The following is a 19415-nucleotide window of genomic DNA, read 5'->3' as shown; positions in this document are numbered from 1 at the left end:
AAATTATTCTTTTTTTTTTTTTTTTTTTTTTTTTGGTTTTTTCGAGACAGGGTTTCTCTGTGGCTTTGGAGGCTGTCCTGGAATTAGCTCTTGTAGACCAGGCTGGCCTCGAAATCACAGAGATCCGCCTGCCTCTGCCTCCCGAGTGCTGGGATTAAAGGCGTGCACCACCAACGCCCGGCCCTAAATTATTCTTAAATCTTACCTACTTAGCTTTAGGATGGGAACAAGGTTTCCTTTTCAGGTACTGTGTTGTTCCTTTCTCTAAGCCTACAAGAAACAGAGTAACAAACCCAGCCAGCTTGCCTTTAAATCCTTGCCTCAGGAAACCTAGCTCTGAACTGGTACTTTGTAAATCGAACTTTGTTAACAAACAAACAAACAAACAAAAAACCGAAATGTTGTAATCAAACTGGCCGCACCAGGATAGAAGGCCTACAGCAAGGTTTCCCATCAGGGAGGGGCAGGATGAGGTGGAACAAGGTGGCAGTCTAAAACCTTGAGGAAAGGCTAAGAGAGTGAGTTTACATTTGTTTGCAATTATAACTTCAAATCAGTGTCGTACTTTAACATAAAGTTGAATTCATTTAATTCTAGGAAAATCAAGCTTAAAGTCAATAAATTAAAATACATATATTCTTTACGTATTTATGTCCACAGACTTGGATTTGGTCTTCACCACACGAAAGCAGCCCGCTCCCGTAACATTCGGACACCAAAGCGCTGCCATTCTCGCTGGTAAATCCACAGTTCCTGAGTGGTGTCTAAGCATGCCAACACTGCCCCTCCTTTCCATGCAATCAGCCGGGGATCCATGTCCTGACAAAAGAGAAAGCTATTTCAGCAAAGGCAGAAAGACACAGGACATCATTTTCTGCAGGTGGGGTTGGAGCCCCCTGCTCAGTCAATAGCAAACAAATCAGGTTTTACGTATGTGTGAAACCACAGAAAACTGGCTGGGGTGGCCCTCAGCTGTGAAGCACCTGCCTAACATGTACAAGGTTCTGGGTTCAATTCCCAGCACCATATCCACCAGTACAGAAGATTGAACTGACAAACACACCCATCTCTGCCACAGCTGATGAGAATTTCTCAACTTTTAATACTGAAGATGCCACTCTCCACTCTTCCACAAACAAGCTCTGTAGGCAGGCACATGAAGAACCTCCACGACCCCTCCCTCCAAGGAAAACCTATCAGAGCACTGCCAGGGGTTCCAGATACACACAGGACCTATTTCTACACTCCCAGATTTTGTTTCTTCTCAAAGAGTTCAAGCCAAAGAGAGTTCTTTGAAGATCTCCAGTCCAAGGACCACAAAAAGCTCCTGACTATGATGAGAGAGAGAGAGGCAGAGACAGACAGACAGAGAGAGAGAGAGAGACAAAGACAGAGAGAGAGAGAGAGAGAGAGAGGGAGGGAGAGAGAGAAAGAAGAGCAGTCTGGCCAGGGCAAGAGAGAACCAACAACCTTATGACCACCTACAAAGCCAAGTAGAGCAGAGACCAAAAAAAGAGAGCCAGTCTCAATGCCATACATGCCAAAAACCCAAATCAGGGCTAGAGATGGCTCAGGGGTCGTTAACCACCCTTCCAGAAGATCCAGGTTCGGTTCCCAGCACCTACATGCCAGAAACATAACCATCTATAACTTCATTTCCAGGTGATCTGAACTCTTCTGGCCTCTACAGGCACCATGTACACATATGAGCACATACATACACGGGAGACAAAATAATTAAACGCGTAACATAAAATCAATCTTAAAAAACAAAAACACCATATTTGTGACCCTCTGAAAAGTGATTTTTTTTTTTATTTCTCCAAGTCCTCAAAACTCCCCAGCCACAAGCCAGCGCCTCCCTAGACTTCACCCTCCGCATGCATTGTAATCAGACGTAACCAGGACTGGAGTACCGTCCAACCTGCACTATGAAACAACACACCTTAGGTCGTGTGACCACGTCCACATTTTCAATAATTCTCCGGAATGAGGGTGGCATCTTGTTGAGGATTCGGTGCTGGAGGAACTCTTGAGCTTTGTGAAACATCAAACCGCCTCCCACAACCAGGATAGAGCTGTACATCTTCTTCTTGGTGTCATCGGATGCTGGAAAGACAGGGATATCACACCACTCACCCACCTGGGCAGCCAAGCCACTGTCTGTCCCCTGGACAACCAACAGCCTCAAGGATGTCCTCCCAAATCCATCTTCACTGTCTGTCCCCTGGACAACCTAACAGCCTCAAGGATGTCCTCCCAAATCCATCTTCACTGTCTGTCCCCTGGACAACCAACAGCCTCAAGGGTCTCCTCCCAAATCCATCTTCAACGCTGTAGACGGGACCTGCTGCTTACCTCCCACCCACGGTGGGTGCCTAGGACGAGAAACAAACGTTTCAAGGCCGCCTGTGGGGGTGCCACTGTGGTGTGGAGCCTGGACTGCCTCTAGCCTTATTCTGGCTAACCTCGTTGATTTTGCGGGCTTCATCAGCCCAGAATACCTCCAATCATCCCTCACATCTCTCATAGGATTCAAGAAAGCCACCCCTTACTCCTCCAGAGAAGGACAAATTTTTACTACATGTCTCAATCCGAGACTCAGCTGGGACTTTGTAGCTCAACCCTAGCACCTACTAGAGTTGGGATTTCCTGGTCTGTGTGACAGTCCTCATCATTAGCACTAGACTACGTGGCAGGAAGTGCTGGGGGCCCAGAGACCAGCGGCGCTGCGTTACTGTGCTCCCAGCACCTGGCAAGGCAAGGGTGGAGTAGACTGGATGGTTTTGAGAGAAAATGCTGTCCTGCATCAAGACTGAGCCGTCACTGATGCCAGCCTACTTTACTGTCTTCCGGCACTCGGGGCACACTTACAGCAGCAGTCCACGCTGTGCAGGATGGCCTTGTCCAGGCCCAGGGCTTTTCCTTCAAACAGCGAGGTGGCAGTTTTCCTGGACATCAGGGCCGTGAGGGCCTCCTCAGAGTCATTGCCAGCCATCAAACAGTCTCCCTGGGAAGAAGCCAAATCCACTTCCTGGGGATGGAGTCTTTCTGGGAGATCAGAGGACTGGCCACGGAGATCCCCCTCAAATCCAATGGGTTTGGATGCAGACTTGCGGTCAGCAGTGGCTTTAGCAGACTGTAAGACAAAGCAGCAGACGGTCTGAGAAAACATACTGCTGGTGCTCTCCAGTTAGAGTCTCCCCCTTCTGTCTCCTCAGAGCACAAGCAAAAGCCACCATGGTACACACACCACCACCTGGACCCACACCCAGGCTGCCTGGCACACTATTGGCAGTGCCCTGGACACGTGGGCAGGTTCCAGAACCTTAAAACAGAAATGCCACCCTAGACTTTCTCCCACTGAGCTGATTTTCCACTGGAATATTTGAAACAGTGGCTGTTTTCACATGCATCCAATCTACCTCCTCTCCTCTAGGACAGAGCAAAGATGAGCATGTTTTCAACCCCTGGCCTCCATCAGGAGCTGCTGATACCAGACCAGCAGTTAAGAACTGTCCACAAGAAGACAGATTACTGTGTCCCACCAAATAAATAATTCAGCTATATGCCTATACTGACTTTTTATATTAGGAACAGAATAATTAAAAATTTAAATAAAAAATTTATCAAAGATACTCCTAAATAAATATCCAGAAGTAGATAACATAAGTAAATAATACATGCCAAAGGCGAATGACTTCACTGAGTTAACTTTTAAAAGTTCAGATCAGAATTCAGAAAATGAACTAGTATCTGCTGAATGAAGAAATTTCTCAGCCAGATTTTGGACCAAGACTTCATGTTGTATGCAGTTCTGGAAACAGCACCAGGTTGGTCTGCTGAAGCTGCACTGAGCATGAGGACCCATGCATTCTGGGTAAAGGTCTCCTTTGTGAGGCAATGACTCCCCCACCAGAGCTGCTGTGTACCTGTTCCTGCTTGCTCTGTGTGGCCAGCAGGTAATGCTCATCGTGTGGGTCCTCAGGATCTCCCTGCGATCTGTGCTGTAAAGTCGTCATTTTCTGCCCCACGATTCCAAAAGTTGCTGGGTAAAACAGCGCCATTGGAGCCTGGGCATAAAAAGGAGAGAGCTTAGGGAAAGTTGCTCTCTCCCAGGAAAGGGTGGCGCTTCATTCTTCCCCAGACAAAAGCCACAAGCAGGTGCTCCATGTGACCTTGGGCAGCATCCCTTCTGGGAACAGGATTGCACAACAGGCCAGAGAAGTCACCACCCAGCTGGAGGAATTGGCACGATACCCTGTGAGATTCTTAAGTCAAATGTAAAGTGAGTGCCTTACAACCTGCTTTATGATTTCCTAGCAAGACCAGTGCCCATCTAAAAACCACCACGTTCTGAATAATGAAAAGAAGAGCCTGGGGGCTGGAGAGACGGCTCAGCGGTTAAGGGTACTTTTGGCAGAGGACCTGAGTTCAGTTCCAGCAATGACACGGGTAGCTCACTCTGCAACCTCAGCTCCAGAATCTGATGCCTCTTCTGGACTCCGGGCACCTGCACACATACATGCACACACCAACACAGACATACACATTCACACCTAATTGAGATCTCTCCTAATCTGTATCCTAACGGGCTGTGCTGGCTTGGGGACTGACACGGCACTCTGACCTCACTATTCAGTTCTTTCTGCCTCACTGAACAGGGGTGGCGTTCTTTCTGCCCGTTACCTGGAGCTTTTCATCTCCTAATCGAAACTGATAAAGAAGGGCAGGAGCATCTGGATGCCGAATCTGAAACTCATGGTCTTGAAGCCCGGAGATGTCCTGATTCCAGGAAAAGATGCTGTCAGTAAGAATGCAAGTAAACGCCTCAAATTATGCATCAGTCTCCCCATTGTATAAAGCCCACGCATTACTATAAATTTCCTAAGAGTTCAACTGTACTTTGTTTCTCTGTTTAATTTCTGAAATCTCTGCCACTTGTACCTTTTGTTCTATTCATTACCGACAGACATCAGTAAAAATAAGGACTCAATAAGACTGTGTCCTCAATAGCTGGGGATATTTACAGTTTTTTTTTTGTTTCCCAAGTTTTATGAGATTCATAATCGTATCACCTGAATAAAGTTTGAAACTGAAGCAATTCAATTAATGATTACATGCTGATAACCCACAATATAAAAGTGCACAGAGCCACGTTTCATCTGCACCCGTCTCCTTCCGTGTTACGCTCACTTTCCCTCAGCCGCCACCGGCATCCTTTGGCGTGGTGGTCAGACCCCCCAGGCAGTGGCTGCCTGACTCTCTTCACACAGTGAGGCAGTCTTCACCGCCATGACAATGCCCAAGAGCTAGAGCAGCTGACGGCTCCAGCTTACAGGCTTTATCAGTTTAGGTGAGCAGCATGAGATCCGTAACGTTTTAAGTCCCTCTTAAGTATCTGACATTTCTCCTGACCCGAAACTAATCGGCAACATTACTGTTCCTACCTGGTCTAAATGACAAAATGTCTCTTTAAGGTGCTGCAGGAGGAGGCAGTCCATCTTATTTGTTAACTGACATTCTCTGTAAGGGAACCCTGCTCGCTGCATGAGCCAGTAAAAACACCTCGACACGTCAGAGCCCCCATACGCCAGACAAAGCCTAAAGTTAAGAGAAAAAGGGAAATGGTTCACCCGTCAGTTAAGAAGCCACACAACATGCTGTGAGAATTACCTACGATAAAGAAAGCAGGTCTAGCGAATTTAGACCTGAAAACCCGGCTTGTTTCTGAGAGACCCGCTGTAAGGATGTGATGTCCACACAAAGCACGAGGCGCTAACCTGGACAACACATGCCACGGCTCCCAGGGGCCACTGACGTGAACCTAGGCTGAAAAGCATCCTAAGGGCAAGGGCACCGCCATCAGTTCAGCATTGCTAGAACTTATAGCCCCGCTCTCGCAGGACTCCTGGGCAGACTTCATCTCACGGATAATTTCTGGCCTGTGATGACGTCAGCAGACTGTGACGGGAGAACAATGAGCAACCTTACCGCGTGTTCCGGTGAGACACCCCATCTTCCACACAGCACACGCTTGTCTTCTGGTCCCCAACGTCTACAACGCAGGTGCTGCTCAAGCCACTCCCAAACGTGGCGCACACAGACTCCTGATGGACCACAATCCCTGATGTTAAGAAGAGGCAGAGTGTCGACAAGCTGATGCACAGCAACAGACGCTGTGAAATAGATGACCGCTCAGTTTAGGAGCCCGGAAATCTCTGGGCAAACACTGAAGGAAGGGGCCTCAGCCCTTTCAGAGTGCCCGTCTCTCTGTCGTGAGAAAGAGCGCTGTGGGGTTCCCTCAGACCTCAGGCGTACCTGAGAAGCCCATCTTCATCAGGGTCATATGCACTAGCTCTTTCACGTGCTGCTTGTTATAGATGTCAGGGATTAGTAAGATGCACCTATAATACTGGAGAGGAAAAGCCAGTGAGAGACAGAAGACTGTGAACACCATCTAGCCAAGCCCCATCCCATAATGCTCCCCTTGTTGAGGCTTCCCTCACCTTTAGATCTTTCAGTGGGATTTCCAAATACTTCTGTATTGCATGAGACCATATCACTTCGATGTCTGCCAGAACAGCTGTCAGGGAGCCCCCAGGGCCTGGGTGGATATTCAACTGACCCCTTCTAATAGGCCAGTGAATATTGTAACAGTCCAGTGGGTTAACATACAAGGCCTAGGAAAGGAAGAGGCGTGTTATTAGAACTGTCTCTAAGGGTTTGCTGGACTCACACTCGAAACTCTAAGGCTAGGAGTATTTAAAAAAAAAAAGAATTATTTATTATGTATACAGCATTCTGTCTGCATGCATGTCTACAGGCCAGCAGAGGGCACCAGATCTCATTACAGATGGTTGTGAGCCACCATGCAGTTGCTGGGAATTGAACTCAGGACCTCTGAAAGAGCAGCCAGTGCTCTTAACCTCTGAGCCATCTCTCCAGCCCAGGAGTGAGTATTTTCTGAACGCTCTAGATCCTGAGCGTGGAGTGTCTAACATCGCAGAGGGTCAGTGCCAACATCTGGTCCTCGAAAACAGGACCAGGGAGTGTCAGGTGTTTTCTTTCCTTTTCTTTCACTGTCCAAACTTTCTTACCTCTTCTCCCACCAAATACTCAGGCTGGTGAGATGTGTTTGTCCATTTGTTTCCAGAGCAGTGGTCTAGAATGGCAGGACGCATCTGCTTGTTGTAGGAGCGTGCCTAAGACGGGAAACCAGAAAGCGAGCTCAATTTCTGTAGGCGGAGGGCAGCGTGAGAGGCCCCGTGTCTCCCCTCAAAAGCTGAAACACATGGGGAGTCCTAGCTGGCCCTCCCTCTCCCCCCCCATTCCGCCCTCTCTTCCTGGAAACTCTCCCTTGTATTTGCATGACTTATGGAACACATGCAAATTCTGTACGGCCAGGTGCCACAGCATCTTAGTGAGAGGCCTCACACACACAGCAGGGCATCCGAAGGACACAATGGCGCCGAAACCCTCTGATGGCATACCCACAGGACAGGGCAGGCAGCTTCACTTGTGTGGCGGTGCTGACGTAAACAAGCTGCCTGTCACGCAGCAGTACAGCACGCACAGCCACACACAACGTGTGACCCTGCAATAAGCAGGGAGGCCGGGGAGGGCGGGGGGGTGCGCAGGAACTCACAGTTCCACACGCTATTGCCCATGGAGACGTCCCTGTGGGACAAGACAGTGATACTGGTTATCCTGAAACTGTGTGGGCCCGGGAGGGTGTATGTGTCTTAGTTTTTAACAAAAAATTTAAAAGTGAAAAAAAAAATCTCAAATTTATAGAGTATGGGAATAAAGAAAACCTTTCTGTAGCGCCACAATGCTTGTTACTCACAGCAATACATTTAAGTGTTAGTATGAAAGAGTGGAGTTATAATACACGGTGCACCTTTTGCAGGCTGAGGTCAGGTGCGTGCCCTGTCTGGCAGCTAAGGGTGCCCTGTGCTGCTGACCACCCTGGAGGGATGAGGTCAACACCACAATCCTGTGGTGAGGCTGACCATCAAGTGTGACACTGTGGATAGTGTTGCTGCTGGTAAGACGTCTCACGTTCTAAGTAACAGGTGGGTTGCAGGTCCCCATTTCTAACAACGTTTAGGTAATCCACTCCACTCTTAATTCCTGTGGACTCTTAAGTCTGAGTTGATCCTTTTTCACGATGCAATCCTTTGAATATGCATTCTTTTCCAACATATCAAACAAACAAAACCCTTCACCGAAAGAGGAAAAAAGCTAAAATACTTTAAAATTTGTAAATTATTGAAGACATTCAAAAATTAAACTTAGCATACGGTGTTTATGAAGTCTACAGTAGCAGACAAGAATGTCCTAGGCCTGGGTCCTGATATGTAAAATAAGAGTGCTTCTAAAAAAAAAAGAAAAGAAAAGAAAAGAATGTCCTAGGCCTTCAGAACTCCTCACTAATCATTTACTGACTCACCCGGGGCGGCTTCTAGTCACACAAATTCCATTCATAAGAAGTACCCTGGTACTGGGACTTTACTGTTTTCGTTTTTCCTGAAGTCTTATCTATTTTTATTTTACACGTATGAGTGTTTTCTTGCATGTATGTTATGTGTACCCCTATCCCTCCCCTGGAACTAAAGTTACAGATGGTTTCTGAGCCACCACGTGGGTGTTGGGAACTGAACGTGGGTCCTTTGCAAGGGTAGTCAGTGCTCTTAACCACTGACCTAACTCTCCAGCCCTTACTGTATTTCTGTTCTTAGTTTTCTTGAGACAGGGTTTCTCTGTATAACAGCTCCAGATGTCCTAGAACTCCCTTTGCAGACCAGGCTGGACTCGAACTCAGAGATCTGCTTACCTCTGCCTCCACAGTGCTGATATGAAAGGTGTGTGCCACCATCGCCCAACCCTACTGGATTTTTTTTTTTTGATGTTTACATACACAAACATCTTTATGGTAAAACTGTCTACAGTATTCAGTATAGTGACGTACTATGCACACTGGAGCAGTAGGCTGTACCGTTATTTAGAACCCAGGTATGCAGAAGATACAGTATCCGTCTTCTGTCATAGATGCCACTGTATGGACAACAAACTCCTCCAGGGTCCTACACACATCCCCATTGTTCAGCAATACATGACTAGATCAATAGAGGTGGAAAAACAGTATTAAATTTGAAGGAAATGTTGACTGAACCTGTTCTGGTGACACAGGGATTCGTCTTGTACCATTTGACATCTTTTTAGACCATATCGCCTGGTCCACCATTTTAAGGCCATTTTGTCTCTGTTCATTACTTTCAGGTTTCTGGAGAGAAAAAGGAAAGATGATCAGTATAAAATATTCAGTGAAAAGAAAAAACAACAAGGCATGAGACTAGCTTAATCCATCAATGGGTAGATTCTCTCTCATAAGTAGCATTTCTTTAATCTTTGTTTTGTTTAGACATAATAATCCTAAGAATTCCAGAGCTGGGCGTGATAGTATATGCCAGCATCCAAGTCCTGGAGAGGATAAGAGACTGGAGGATCTGGAGTTCAAGGCCAGCCTGGACTATAAGGGCAAATCCTATTTCAAAAATCAAACAAACAAAATGTCAAATAAAACCCTGACCAAAGCTGACTGTCTGTGAAACACTATACCTCAGGCGCCTCATGACTGATATAAAATTTTCAGCACCCACATCAGGTGGCTCACAACTGTCTGTAACTCCAGCTCTAGGGGATCTCACACCTCTGACCTCTGTGCATTCATGTGCCAACTGCCCCCACACATACTCATAATTAATAGTGAAAATAAACGTTAAGAAATCAGAGACTCTTAACACATCTATATAGTGCTTACCTTTATGATTCTGTAACAATGTCACATTCCTTTATACATTTTTGATACATGAAGTGTTTCAAGCTACTATAATACTGTAAATTATTTTTTGTGGGTGGTGCCATTCCTTAGGCAGTGAGCCCGAACTGTCTAAGCGTGGAGAAAGTGTGCGTGCACCTGCCTCTCAGTTGGCTCTCAACTGTGGAGGTGCCCAGCTGCTTCCTGTCCCTGCTGCCCTGACTTAACCACAATGATGGACTATCACCCACATTTGTGACCAAAATAAACCCTTTCTCCCTCAGTCACTTTTGTTAGGGTATTTTATCACAGCAACAGGAAATGAAACTAACTCCGGTGAAAATTCTACTTGCAACCCTGAATGTCGTCATTTTAAAGAAGCACAACTCTGAAGATGTTTCCCCAAGGTTCCCAGGTACACTTGGTATTTAAGTCCCCGGGGAAGCCCCCAGGCTGCTCCCGAGTTGCTTCTTTCTGACTTACGTTCAGTCCTTCCCTGAGGAGCCAGTTGTCCTTGTACAGGGGCTGCCCTTGCTGCTTGTGTCTTCGTGCGATGACATGGGGAATGCTGGCAGGAAGTGTATCTGTGGCTCGACCGATCCTCAAAGTCGTTGAACCTGGGTGTATGACAACAATAAAGTTGCTCTGGATTTGCTGCAGACATTAAAAAAAAAAAAAGGTGTGAATTTAGCAAGACATATGTTAGCAGGTTAACTAACACACATGTAACACATTATAAGACGTTTGCTGTAAAGACTATGTTCTAGTTAGGGTTGCTACTGCCCTGATGAAAGGGTCATGACAAAACCACTTTGGGGAGGGAAGGGTTTATTTGTCAGACACTTCCCTACTGTATCACTGTTCGTCATCAAAGGAAGTCAGACAGGAACTCAAACAAGGGCAGGAACCTGGAGGCAGGAGCTGATGATGCAGAGGCCATGGAGAGGTGCTGCTTACTGACTTGGTCAACCTGTTTGCTTAGGGACCCCAGGACTAGCCCCGCCCACAATTGGATGGCCCTTCTTACGTCAATCACTAATTAAGAAAATACTCTACAGGCGTGCCTATATCTCAATCACTTTTTTTTTTTTGAGACAAGGTTTCTCTATAGCTTTTGGAGGCTGTCTGTCCTGGAACTTGCTCTGTACACCAGCCCGGCCTCGAACTCACATACAACCTCCTGCCTCTGCTTCCCGAGTGCTGGGATTAAAGGCGTGCGCCACCACCTACTGGCTACATCTCATTCTTTTTTTTTTTTTTTTTTGGTTTTACGAGACAGGGTTTCTCTGTATTGTTTTGGAGGCTGTCGGTCCAGCCCAGCCTCGAACTCACAGAGATCCGCCTGCCTCTGCCTCCCGAGTGCTGGGATTAAAGGCGTGCACCACCACCTATTGGCTACATCTCAATCTTATAGACGCATTTTCTTAATTGAGGTTCCCTCCTCTCTGATGACTTTAGCTTACGTCAAGTTGACACAAAATGAGCCAGCATAGACCATTATGCTGAAAAGCATAAAAATAACTTAGTAAAGAGTTGAGAAGTACCCCATTACATTGGCTCTTCTGAATGTAAATTCTTTTGTGTTCACTTGAGCTGACTCCCAGGACACACTTCAATAAATTATCTGAATGAAACCAAAATCTTCCAGTGCAAATTAACACATAATTATGGAACATTTATGTGCAAGAAACTGAGGGTAGAATGGCAGCCATGACCAAGTCTCTACTCTCAGAGAACTTTCTGTCCACTGAGAGGAGAGTGGAAAGTGTAACGGAGACGCCGTGAACCGTAAGGGAAAGAGCCTAAGCCTTCCCTACAGACTTTGAGACTAAGAGGCCCCAGCAAGCCTAGGAATTGGCTAATTAGAAGGGTTCTGGGGTGAGCCAGGTTTGCTTCAAGAGTTCCGGGAAGAAAACAATGTACGCATACCATGCACAGGATTGCTGCGTCACAATGCTGGAAACCAAGGCTTTACTCATCAACGACTTCAGCATGTGTTTGTAACCTATGTGTTTAGGTCACCATGTGTGGCAAGAGCCTGGGGTTAAAAGACAGAGTCTACAATTCAGTCAGAAGAGAGAGTGAACAGAAATCCAAAAGACAGAGGGAACAGGTCTGTAATTCTCTCGGGAGAGAACTCAAGCTCTCTTAGGAAAATGTCTGCCCGCAAACTTGTTGAGGCATGAGAGGGACAGACTTTGGCAATGCCTCTGAAAGCAGAGGATCTGAAACGGACAGACAGTAGGCTCAAAAGTGAAGACTGCTGCTCTTGCAGAGAACCAGAGTTTGCTTCCGGAGTACCATGTCAGGTAGTTTAATATCAGTAACTCCAAGTTCAGGACTGTGCTGCCCTCTTCTGAACTCCTATGCACCTGCACTTACATGCGCACACACCCTCCTTACCCCTTCCCTGCCACATGAATAAACTTTAGAACAAGTCTTTTTTTTCCCCCAAGACAGGGTTTCTCTGTGTAGCCCTGGCTGTCCTGGAACTCACTCTGTAGACCAGACTGGCTTTGAACTCACAGAGGTCGGCCTGCCTCTGCCTCCCCAGTGCTGGGATAAAAGGCGTGCGCCATCATGCCCCATCTAATTTTTTTTTAAAGAGCTTCTATTAGAAAGAAAACAGAATTATCTATTGTGAACCACAATCCCAGTCAACTCCTTGTACCTCCTTCACCCTGCCCTAGCTGCATGTCTTCTTTCAAAGCATTTCTGTGGCTTACACATGCCATAAAGCCTGGACCTTCCTCAATCAAGACCTTGCCTAACTGTAGAGATGGCCTCTCAGTCTGTTTAATCCTCTCAAGCTAGATTTTCTTTTTTTAAAGACAGAGTCTAACTATGTAGCCAGGCTGCACTTACAGTCATAAGTACCGCAGCCAGGGCCAGAAGATGCAGACAGTGATGGTGCAACCCATCAGCCTCACCTTTAGATACTTGAGATAGGTCTTGGATTCAAGTGTGGCTGTATATATGTGTGAATGTGAAGTTACAGGGTTGTGTGATTGGCTGTGATGAGTACATGAACTCGTATTAGATGATGCAGAAGAGATCCACTCTAAAACAGTCAAGGAAACAACTGGGTCGGATCATGCTGGAAGGAGACAATATTACTCTGCTCCAATGTATTTCCAACTAGACACTCAGGCACTCGAGAAGTTCAAGAGGAAGTACAGTGTTTTTAAAGGTGTCTTCTGCTGGGAGCACAGTAGGAAACATTTATTCATATTGTTTCGGTGGCCCTTATGTTATTATCAGGTGACAATAAATACTGTGGTTTTTTTTTTTTTTTAACGAGACAGGGTTTCTCTGTATTGTTTTGGAGGCTGTCAGTCCAGCCCGGCCTCAAACTCACAGAGATCCGCCTGCCTCTGCCTCCCGAATGCTGGGATTAAAGGCGTGCACCTGCACCACCACCACCACCACCACCACCACCACCACCACCACCACCACCACCACCACCACCACCACCACCACCACCCGGCCTGTGTGGTTGTTTTTATTACAAAAACAAAAACAAAAGAAAGAAAGAAACAAACAAAAAAACCACAGGTTCTAGCCACTCCCCAAGTCCATGTTCTGGGTTTACAGGCATGCGCCACGATGCCCAGCGTGGGTCAGACTTCTGCTGATCACAAAACTGATGACTCTGCAGCATTAGTGTAACTCGCTTTGCCTACAGTGTTCTTTCTCTCAGCTACACCTAACTCTTCCCTCAGGGATGGATTACATGTCACAGAGTAAGTTTGCTGGCCCCTCCATAACCCGAGCTTACAGCCTTCCTCCTCTTCCTGACAATAAACCTCTAGTGAAGAGAGACAAAGTCTGTCTTGGTTACTACTCTATGCCAGCACATAGTAGACAGCCATGCGCACACTCATGCAGATAGCCATGCACACACTCATGCAGAAGCCATGCACACACTCATGCAGACAGCCATGCACACACTCATGCACACACTCATGCAGACAGCCATGCGCACACTCATGCAGAAGCCATGCACACACTCATGCAGACAGCCATGCACACACTCATGCAGACAGCCATGCACACACTCATGCAGACACTCATGCACACACTCATGCACACACTCATGCAGACAGCCATGCGCACACTCATGCAGAAGCCATGCACACACTCATGCAGACAGCCATGCACACACTCATGCAGACAGCCATGCACACACTCATGCAGACACTCATGCACACAGCCATGCACACACTCATGCAGACAGCCATGCACACACTCATGCAGACAGCCATGCACACACTCATGCAGACAGCCATGCACACACTCATGCAGACAGCCATGCACACACTCATGCAGACAGCCATGCGCACACTCATGCAGACAGCCATGCGCACACTCATGCAGACAGCCATGCGCACACTCATGGTAGACAGCCATGCGCACACTCATGCAGACAGCCATGCACACACTCATGCAGACAGCCATGCGCACACTCATGCAGACAGCCATGCACACACTCATGGTAGACAGCCATGCACACACTCATGGTAGACAGCCATGCACACACTCATGGTAGACAGCCATGCACACACTCATGGTAGACAGCCATGCACACACTCATGCAGACAGCCATGCACACACTCATGCAGACAGCCATGCACACACTCATGCAGACAGCCATGCACACACTCATGCAGACAGCCATGCACACACTCATGCAGACAGCCATGCACACACTCATGCAGACAGCCATGCACACACTCATGCAGACAGCCATGCACACACTCACGCAGACAGCCATGCACACACTCATGCAGACAGCCATGCACACACTCATGCAGACAGCCATGCACACACTCATGCAGACAGCCATGCACACACTCATGCAGACAGCCATGCACACACTCATGCAGACAGTCATGCACACACTCATGCAGACAGCCATGCACACACTCATGCAGACAGCCATGCACACACTCATGGTAGACAGTCATGCACACACTCACGCAGACAGCCATGCGCACACTCACGCAGACAGCCATGCGCACACTCACGCAGACAGCCATGCGCACACTCACGCAGACAGCCATGCGCACACTCATGCAGACAGCCATGCGCACACTCATGCAGACAGCCATGCGCACACTCATGGTAGACAGCCATGCGCACACTCATGCAGACAGCCATGCACACACTCATGCAGACAGCCATGCGCACACTCATGCAGACAGCCATGCACACACTCATGCAGACAGCCATGCACACACTCATGCAGACAGCCATGCACACACTCATGCAGACAGCCATGCACACACTCATGCAGACAGCCATGCACACACTCATGCAGACAGCCATGCACACACTCATGCAGACAGCCATGCACACACTCATGCAGACAGCCATGCGCACACTCATGCAGACAGCCATGCACACACTCATGCAGACAGCCATGCACACACTCATGGTAGACAGCCATGCGCACACTCATGCAGACAGCCATGCGCACACTCATGCAGACAGCCATGCGCACACTCATGGTAGACAGCCATGCGCACACTCATGCAGACAGCCATGCACACACTCATGCAGACAGCCATGCGCACACTCATGCAGACAGCCATGCACTCATGGTAGACAGTCATGCACACACTCATGGTAGACAGCCATGCACACACTCATGGTAGACAGCCATGCACACACTCATGGTAGACAGCCATGCACACACTCATGCAGACAGCCATGCGCACACTCATGCAGACAGCCATGCGCACACTCATGGTAGACAGCCATGCGCACACTCATGCAGACAGCCATGCACACACTCATGCAGACAGCCATGCGCACACTCATGCAGACAGCCATGCACACACTCATGGTAGACAGCCATGCGCACACTCATGCAGACAGCCATGCACACACTCATGCAGACAGCCATGCGCACACTCATGCAGACAGCCATGCACACACTCATGGTAGACAGTCATGCACACACTCATGGTAGACAGCCATGCACACACTCATGGTAGACAGCCATGCACACACTCATGCAGACAGCCATGCACACACTCATGCAGACAGCCATGCACACACTCATGCAGACAGCCATGCACACACTCATGCAGACAGCCATGCACACACTCATGCAGACAGCCATGCACACACTCATGCAGACAGCCATGCACACACTCATGCAGACAGCCATGCGCACACTCATGCAGACAGCCATGCGCACACTCATGCAGACAGCCATGCACACACTCATGCAGACAGCCATGCGCACACTCATGCAGACAGCCATGCACACACTCATGGTAGACAGCCATGCGCACACTCATGCAGACAGCCATGCACACACTCATGCAGACAGCCATGCGCACACTCATGCAGACAGCCATGCACACACTCATGCAGACAGCCATGCACACACTCACGCAGACAGCCATGCACACACTCATGGTAGACAGCCATGCACACACTCATGCAGACAGCCATGCACACACTCATGCAGACAGCCATGCACACACTCATGCAGACAGCCATGCACACACTCATGCAGACAGCCATGCACACACTCATGCAGACAGCCATGCACACACTCATGCAGACAGCCATGCACACACTCATGCAGACAGCCATGCGCACACTCATGCAGACAGCCATGCGCACACTCATGCAGACAGCCATGCGCACACTCATGCAGACAGCCATGCGCACACTCATGCAGACAGCCATGCACACACTCATGCAGACAGTCATGCACACACTCATGCAGACAGTCATGCACACACTAATGCAGACAGCCATGCACACACTCATGCAGACAGCCATGCACACACTCATGCAGACAGCCATGCACACACTCATGCAGACAGCCATGCACACACTCATGCAGACAGCCATGCACACACTCATGCAGACAGCCATGCACACACTCATGCAGACAGCCATGCACACACTCATGCAGACACTCATGCAGACAGCCATGCACACACCACATGGTGTTGGCGTCACTGTGCTATGGCAGACATCTGTCCAACTGACTGGGGACACCTGGTCCTCATTAAAGACCCTCAAGCAGTACCATGAAAAATCTAGAGACTAGTTTCCTGAAGTATAGACAACTATTTTTTAGTAATCTCGTTTTTCAATGTATTAGGAAAGAGACCTAGCAGTTTCCTGGATATTATTACTGAGCCAGTGGCGTACAGGTGCCACAGAAGATAAGTTAAACTCAAAGGGTTCGACACACTCACTGGAGTGTAGAAAAAAAGGACCGAGCCCTAGATCCACTGATCTGCTACAAATTCAGCCTGTCAGTTGCTGTAAGGAAGTTCCTACCTCATCAAGTTCTTCTGAGGATGCCAGAGTTAATCACATAGCTTGGACATAGCACTGGTGGCATCTAGGGAATTGCTAACTGTTCAGTCTGAAACCTGACATAAAATCGTAAACTTAAACTTACTTAATACACTAACTTTTTTCTTTAATTTTGCTCCCCCCACCCCCTACTCTGTAACCAAATGAATGGCTCTCAAGTGTGAACCCCAGCAAAGAAAACAATGCCAAAAGGTTGGACACACCCACGAGGATAAGTAGCATCCCGTTCCCCAGATTCTCCACTACCTTCAAGGAAGAGACTAGGCTACGGGTTTGTGAGGACGCTGAAGGGGTCTGCAGTCTTTCTTGATTCTAAACGGCTGTCCCCAGCCCTTTACACAGTCTCTCTGGGCCCAAGTCTCTCAGGTGGTTCCTTCTCTTTTCTAGAACCTCCCTCGACACTTGGCCCAGCTCTCTAACCTCTACATCTCTAGCCTGCTGAGACCTCTGCCCTCTCCCTGTCTATTGGTTCATCCTTGCCAAGGCCGTGTGCACTGCCTCCCTCGGTCCTCTGTACTAGATTATCCCACGCAACCCCACGGGGTCTCTGTGAGTTGCTGGTCAGCCTACAAGTGCAACCTGTTTTCCAGTCCAGGTGCTTCCTATTGTCTAGTCCTGGCTTACTGCCCCAGCCTCTTGACCCTCTGACATCAACATCTAACAGGAGGAATACACACTCTCTACCTCCTGGGGTTTTTCCACTGTGCTGTAAGCCTGTATATAAGGCTGTTCCCTCCTACAAGAGAGAGAGAAACCTCTTAGCATTTGCAATAAAGACTCTCTCTCTCCCCCTCCCTGCAATAAAGGCAGCACATGCATTCTCTTAGTACGAACAGCTGGACGCCTTGTCTTTCTTTTCCTGATACCTTGGACTTGCTTGTGGCACGGGGGCCACACTCCCACACCACACTCTCCGTGTTTCCAGTGGCCCTACCAGTCAGGTCATTTAACCCATGGGTCCCGAAACAGGGCTCAGGAAACCCTGAGCATTCCATCCCTCTACCCGGCCCTGTTCCCTCTGTGAAGCAGAAACATTGAACTACACCAATTTAGGATTTTTTTTTATCGGTAAACTCTGGCGAATATGAGTGTGTGTCGTAGCCGGGCGGTGGTGGCGCACGCCTTTAATCCCAGCACTCGGGAGGCAGAGGCAGGCGGATCTCTGTGAATTTGAGGCTGGGCTGGACCGACAGCCTCGAAAACAATACAGAGAAACCCTGTCTCCTAAAAACCAAAAAAAAAAAAAAAAAGTGTGTGTCTTGCTAGTCTAAGGAACTGTGGCGACTTCAGCGTACTCTGTTTTTGCCACACGAGCTCTTGATGTCAAGTTCAGGAAAGGAAAGGTTACCTTCCACCCCTCCCCACCCCCTGTCCAACGGGAAATGCCTTCCCCTGGCTGGGATCTGCGGGCAAGGGCGCGGGATGGGGCTAGAGCCACCCGCGAGCGAGTGTGGGCTGACGGCCCCGAGACTGTGACGGCTTGTGACATCTTACAGCCCTGGGACCCGAAGCTGGGCGCCGCCGGCTGCACGCACTCGGCCTCCAGGCGTGGTCGAGCGTGCGAGCCGCTCGCTCCGGAACCAGGGGCCGGCGCTCCGGGGAGGGACCCCGAGTCCTTCCGCCTAGGCCCGGCCCCCCCAGTCCCCGCCGGCAGCCGCGGCCCAGGCTCGCCCAGGTCCCTCCGAGCACCGCCGCCCGCGCCTCACCTCCTGCAGCGACTCGGGCACCAGGGCCGGCACGATGGGTCGCTTCACGCCCCGCTGCTCCTTCTCCTTCTCCCCGCCCTTCTCCTTCCCGTTCTCCGCGTCCCCCTTCTCGGCTTGGGTCATCTCTGCCACCGTCGACCGCCACCAGCTCCGCGCGCGGCTCAGCTGCACCGCCTGCGCGGAAACCCGAGGCGAGCCATCGCGCAGGCGCAGCGGCCTCCCAGGCTTGCCCATAGTCAAGATGGCCGCCGCTGGCGTCACCCCTGGAGAATTCTGGGAACTAGGGAATGATTAGGGTTGGGGTTTTGGTTTCCCATTGGTTTTTAGGTTTGTTTGTTTGTTTTTTGGTGATGATGGGCACAGAACCCAGGGGTTTTTGAATGGTGAGCGCGGTCCTTTACCAGTGAGCCACATCTCCAGTATCATATTTTTATTTATTTATTGCTTATTTTTGCTTTTTAAGGTTTCTTTTAGACAGGGTCTCACTACTTATCCCCGGCTAGCCTGGAACTTGCCATGTAGAGCAGGCAGGCTAG

The 19415-nt window shown here is 48.9% G+C and overlaps 1 protein-coding gene and 1 pseudogene across 1 annotated transcript; one reads left to right on the top strand and one right to left on the bottom strand.

The window, feature by feature from the left end:
• Positions 1-572: 572 nt before the first annotated feature.
• Positions 573-19067, bottom strand: Actr8 (actin related protein 8). The gene is made up of 13 exons (XM_005077688.4): positions 18880-19067; positions 10307-10477; positions 9179-9289; positions 7101-7205; positions 6510-6683; positions 6322-6415; positions 5995-6127; positions 5451-5604; positions 4690-4785; positions 3933-4073; positions 2875-3139; positions 1946-2109; positions 573-819 (listed from the first exon to the last, which is right to left on the bottom strand). The coding sequence occupies exons 1-13, from the start codon at positions 19000-19002 to the stop codon at positions 676-678; spliced, it is 1875 nt and encodes a 624-aa protein (XP_005077745.2). The 5' UTR covers positions 19003-19067; the 3' UTR covers positions 573-675.
• On the top strand, positions 11534-12965 carry LOC106021742 (annotated as a pseudogene).
• Positions 19068-19415: the final 348 nt, after the last annotated feature.

The sequence above is a fragment of the Mesocricetus auratus genome, unplaced genomic scaffold (assembly GCF_017639785.1).
Source record: "Mesocricetus auratus isolate SY011 unplaced genomic scaffold, BCM_Maur_2.0 Super-Scaffold_100006, whole genome shotgun sequence".
Lineage (NCBI taxonomy): Eukaryota > Metazoa > Chordata > Mammalia > Rodentia > Cricetidae > Mesocricetus > Mesocricetus auratus.
The sequence above is the reverse complement of the archived record's forward strand: the minus strand, read 5'-3'. Positions and strand labels throughout refer to the sequence as shown.

Coding starts and splice junctions, on each gene's coding strand:
- Actr8 (XM_005077688.4), bottom strand. CDS start 19,002: ATGACCCAAGCCGAGAAGGGGGACGCGGAGAACGGGAAGGAGAAGGGC. Junction 10,478..18,879: donor TGCCCGAGTCGCTGCAGGAG/GTGAGGCGCGGG, acceptor TAATGTCTGCAG/CAAATCCAGAGCAACTTTAT. Junction 4,786..5,450: donor CATTTTGTCATTTAGACCAG/GTAGGAACAGTA, acceptor TCCTGGAATCAG/GACATCTCCGGGCTTCAAGA.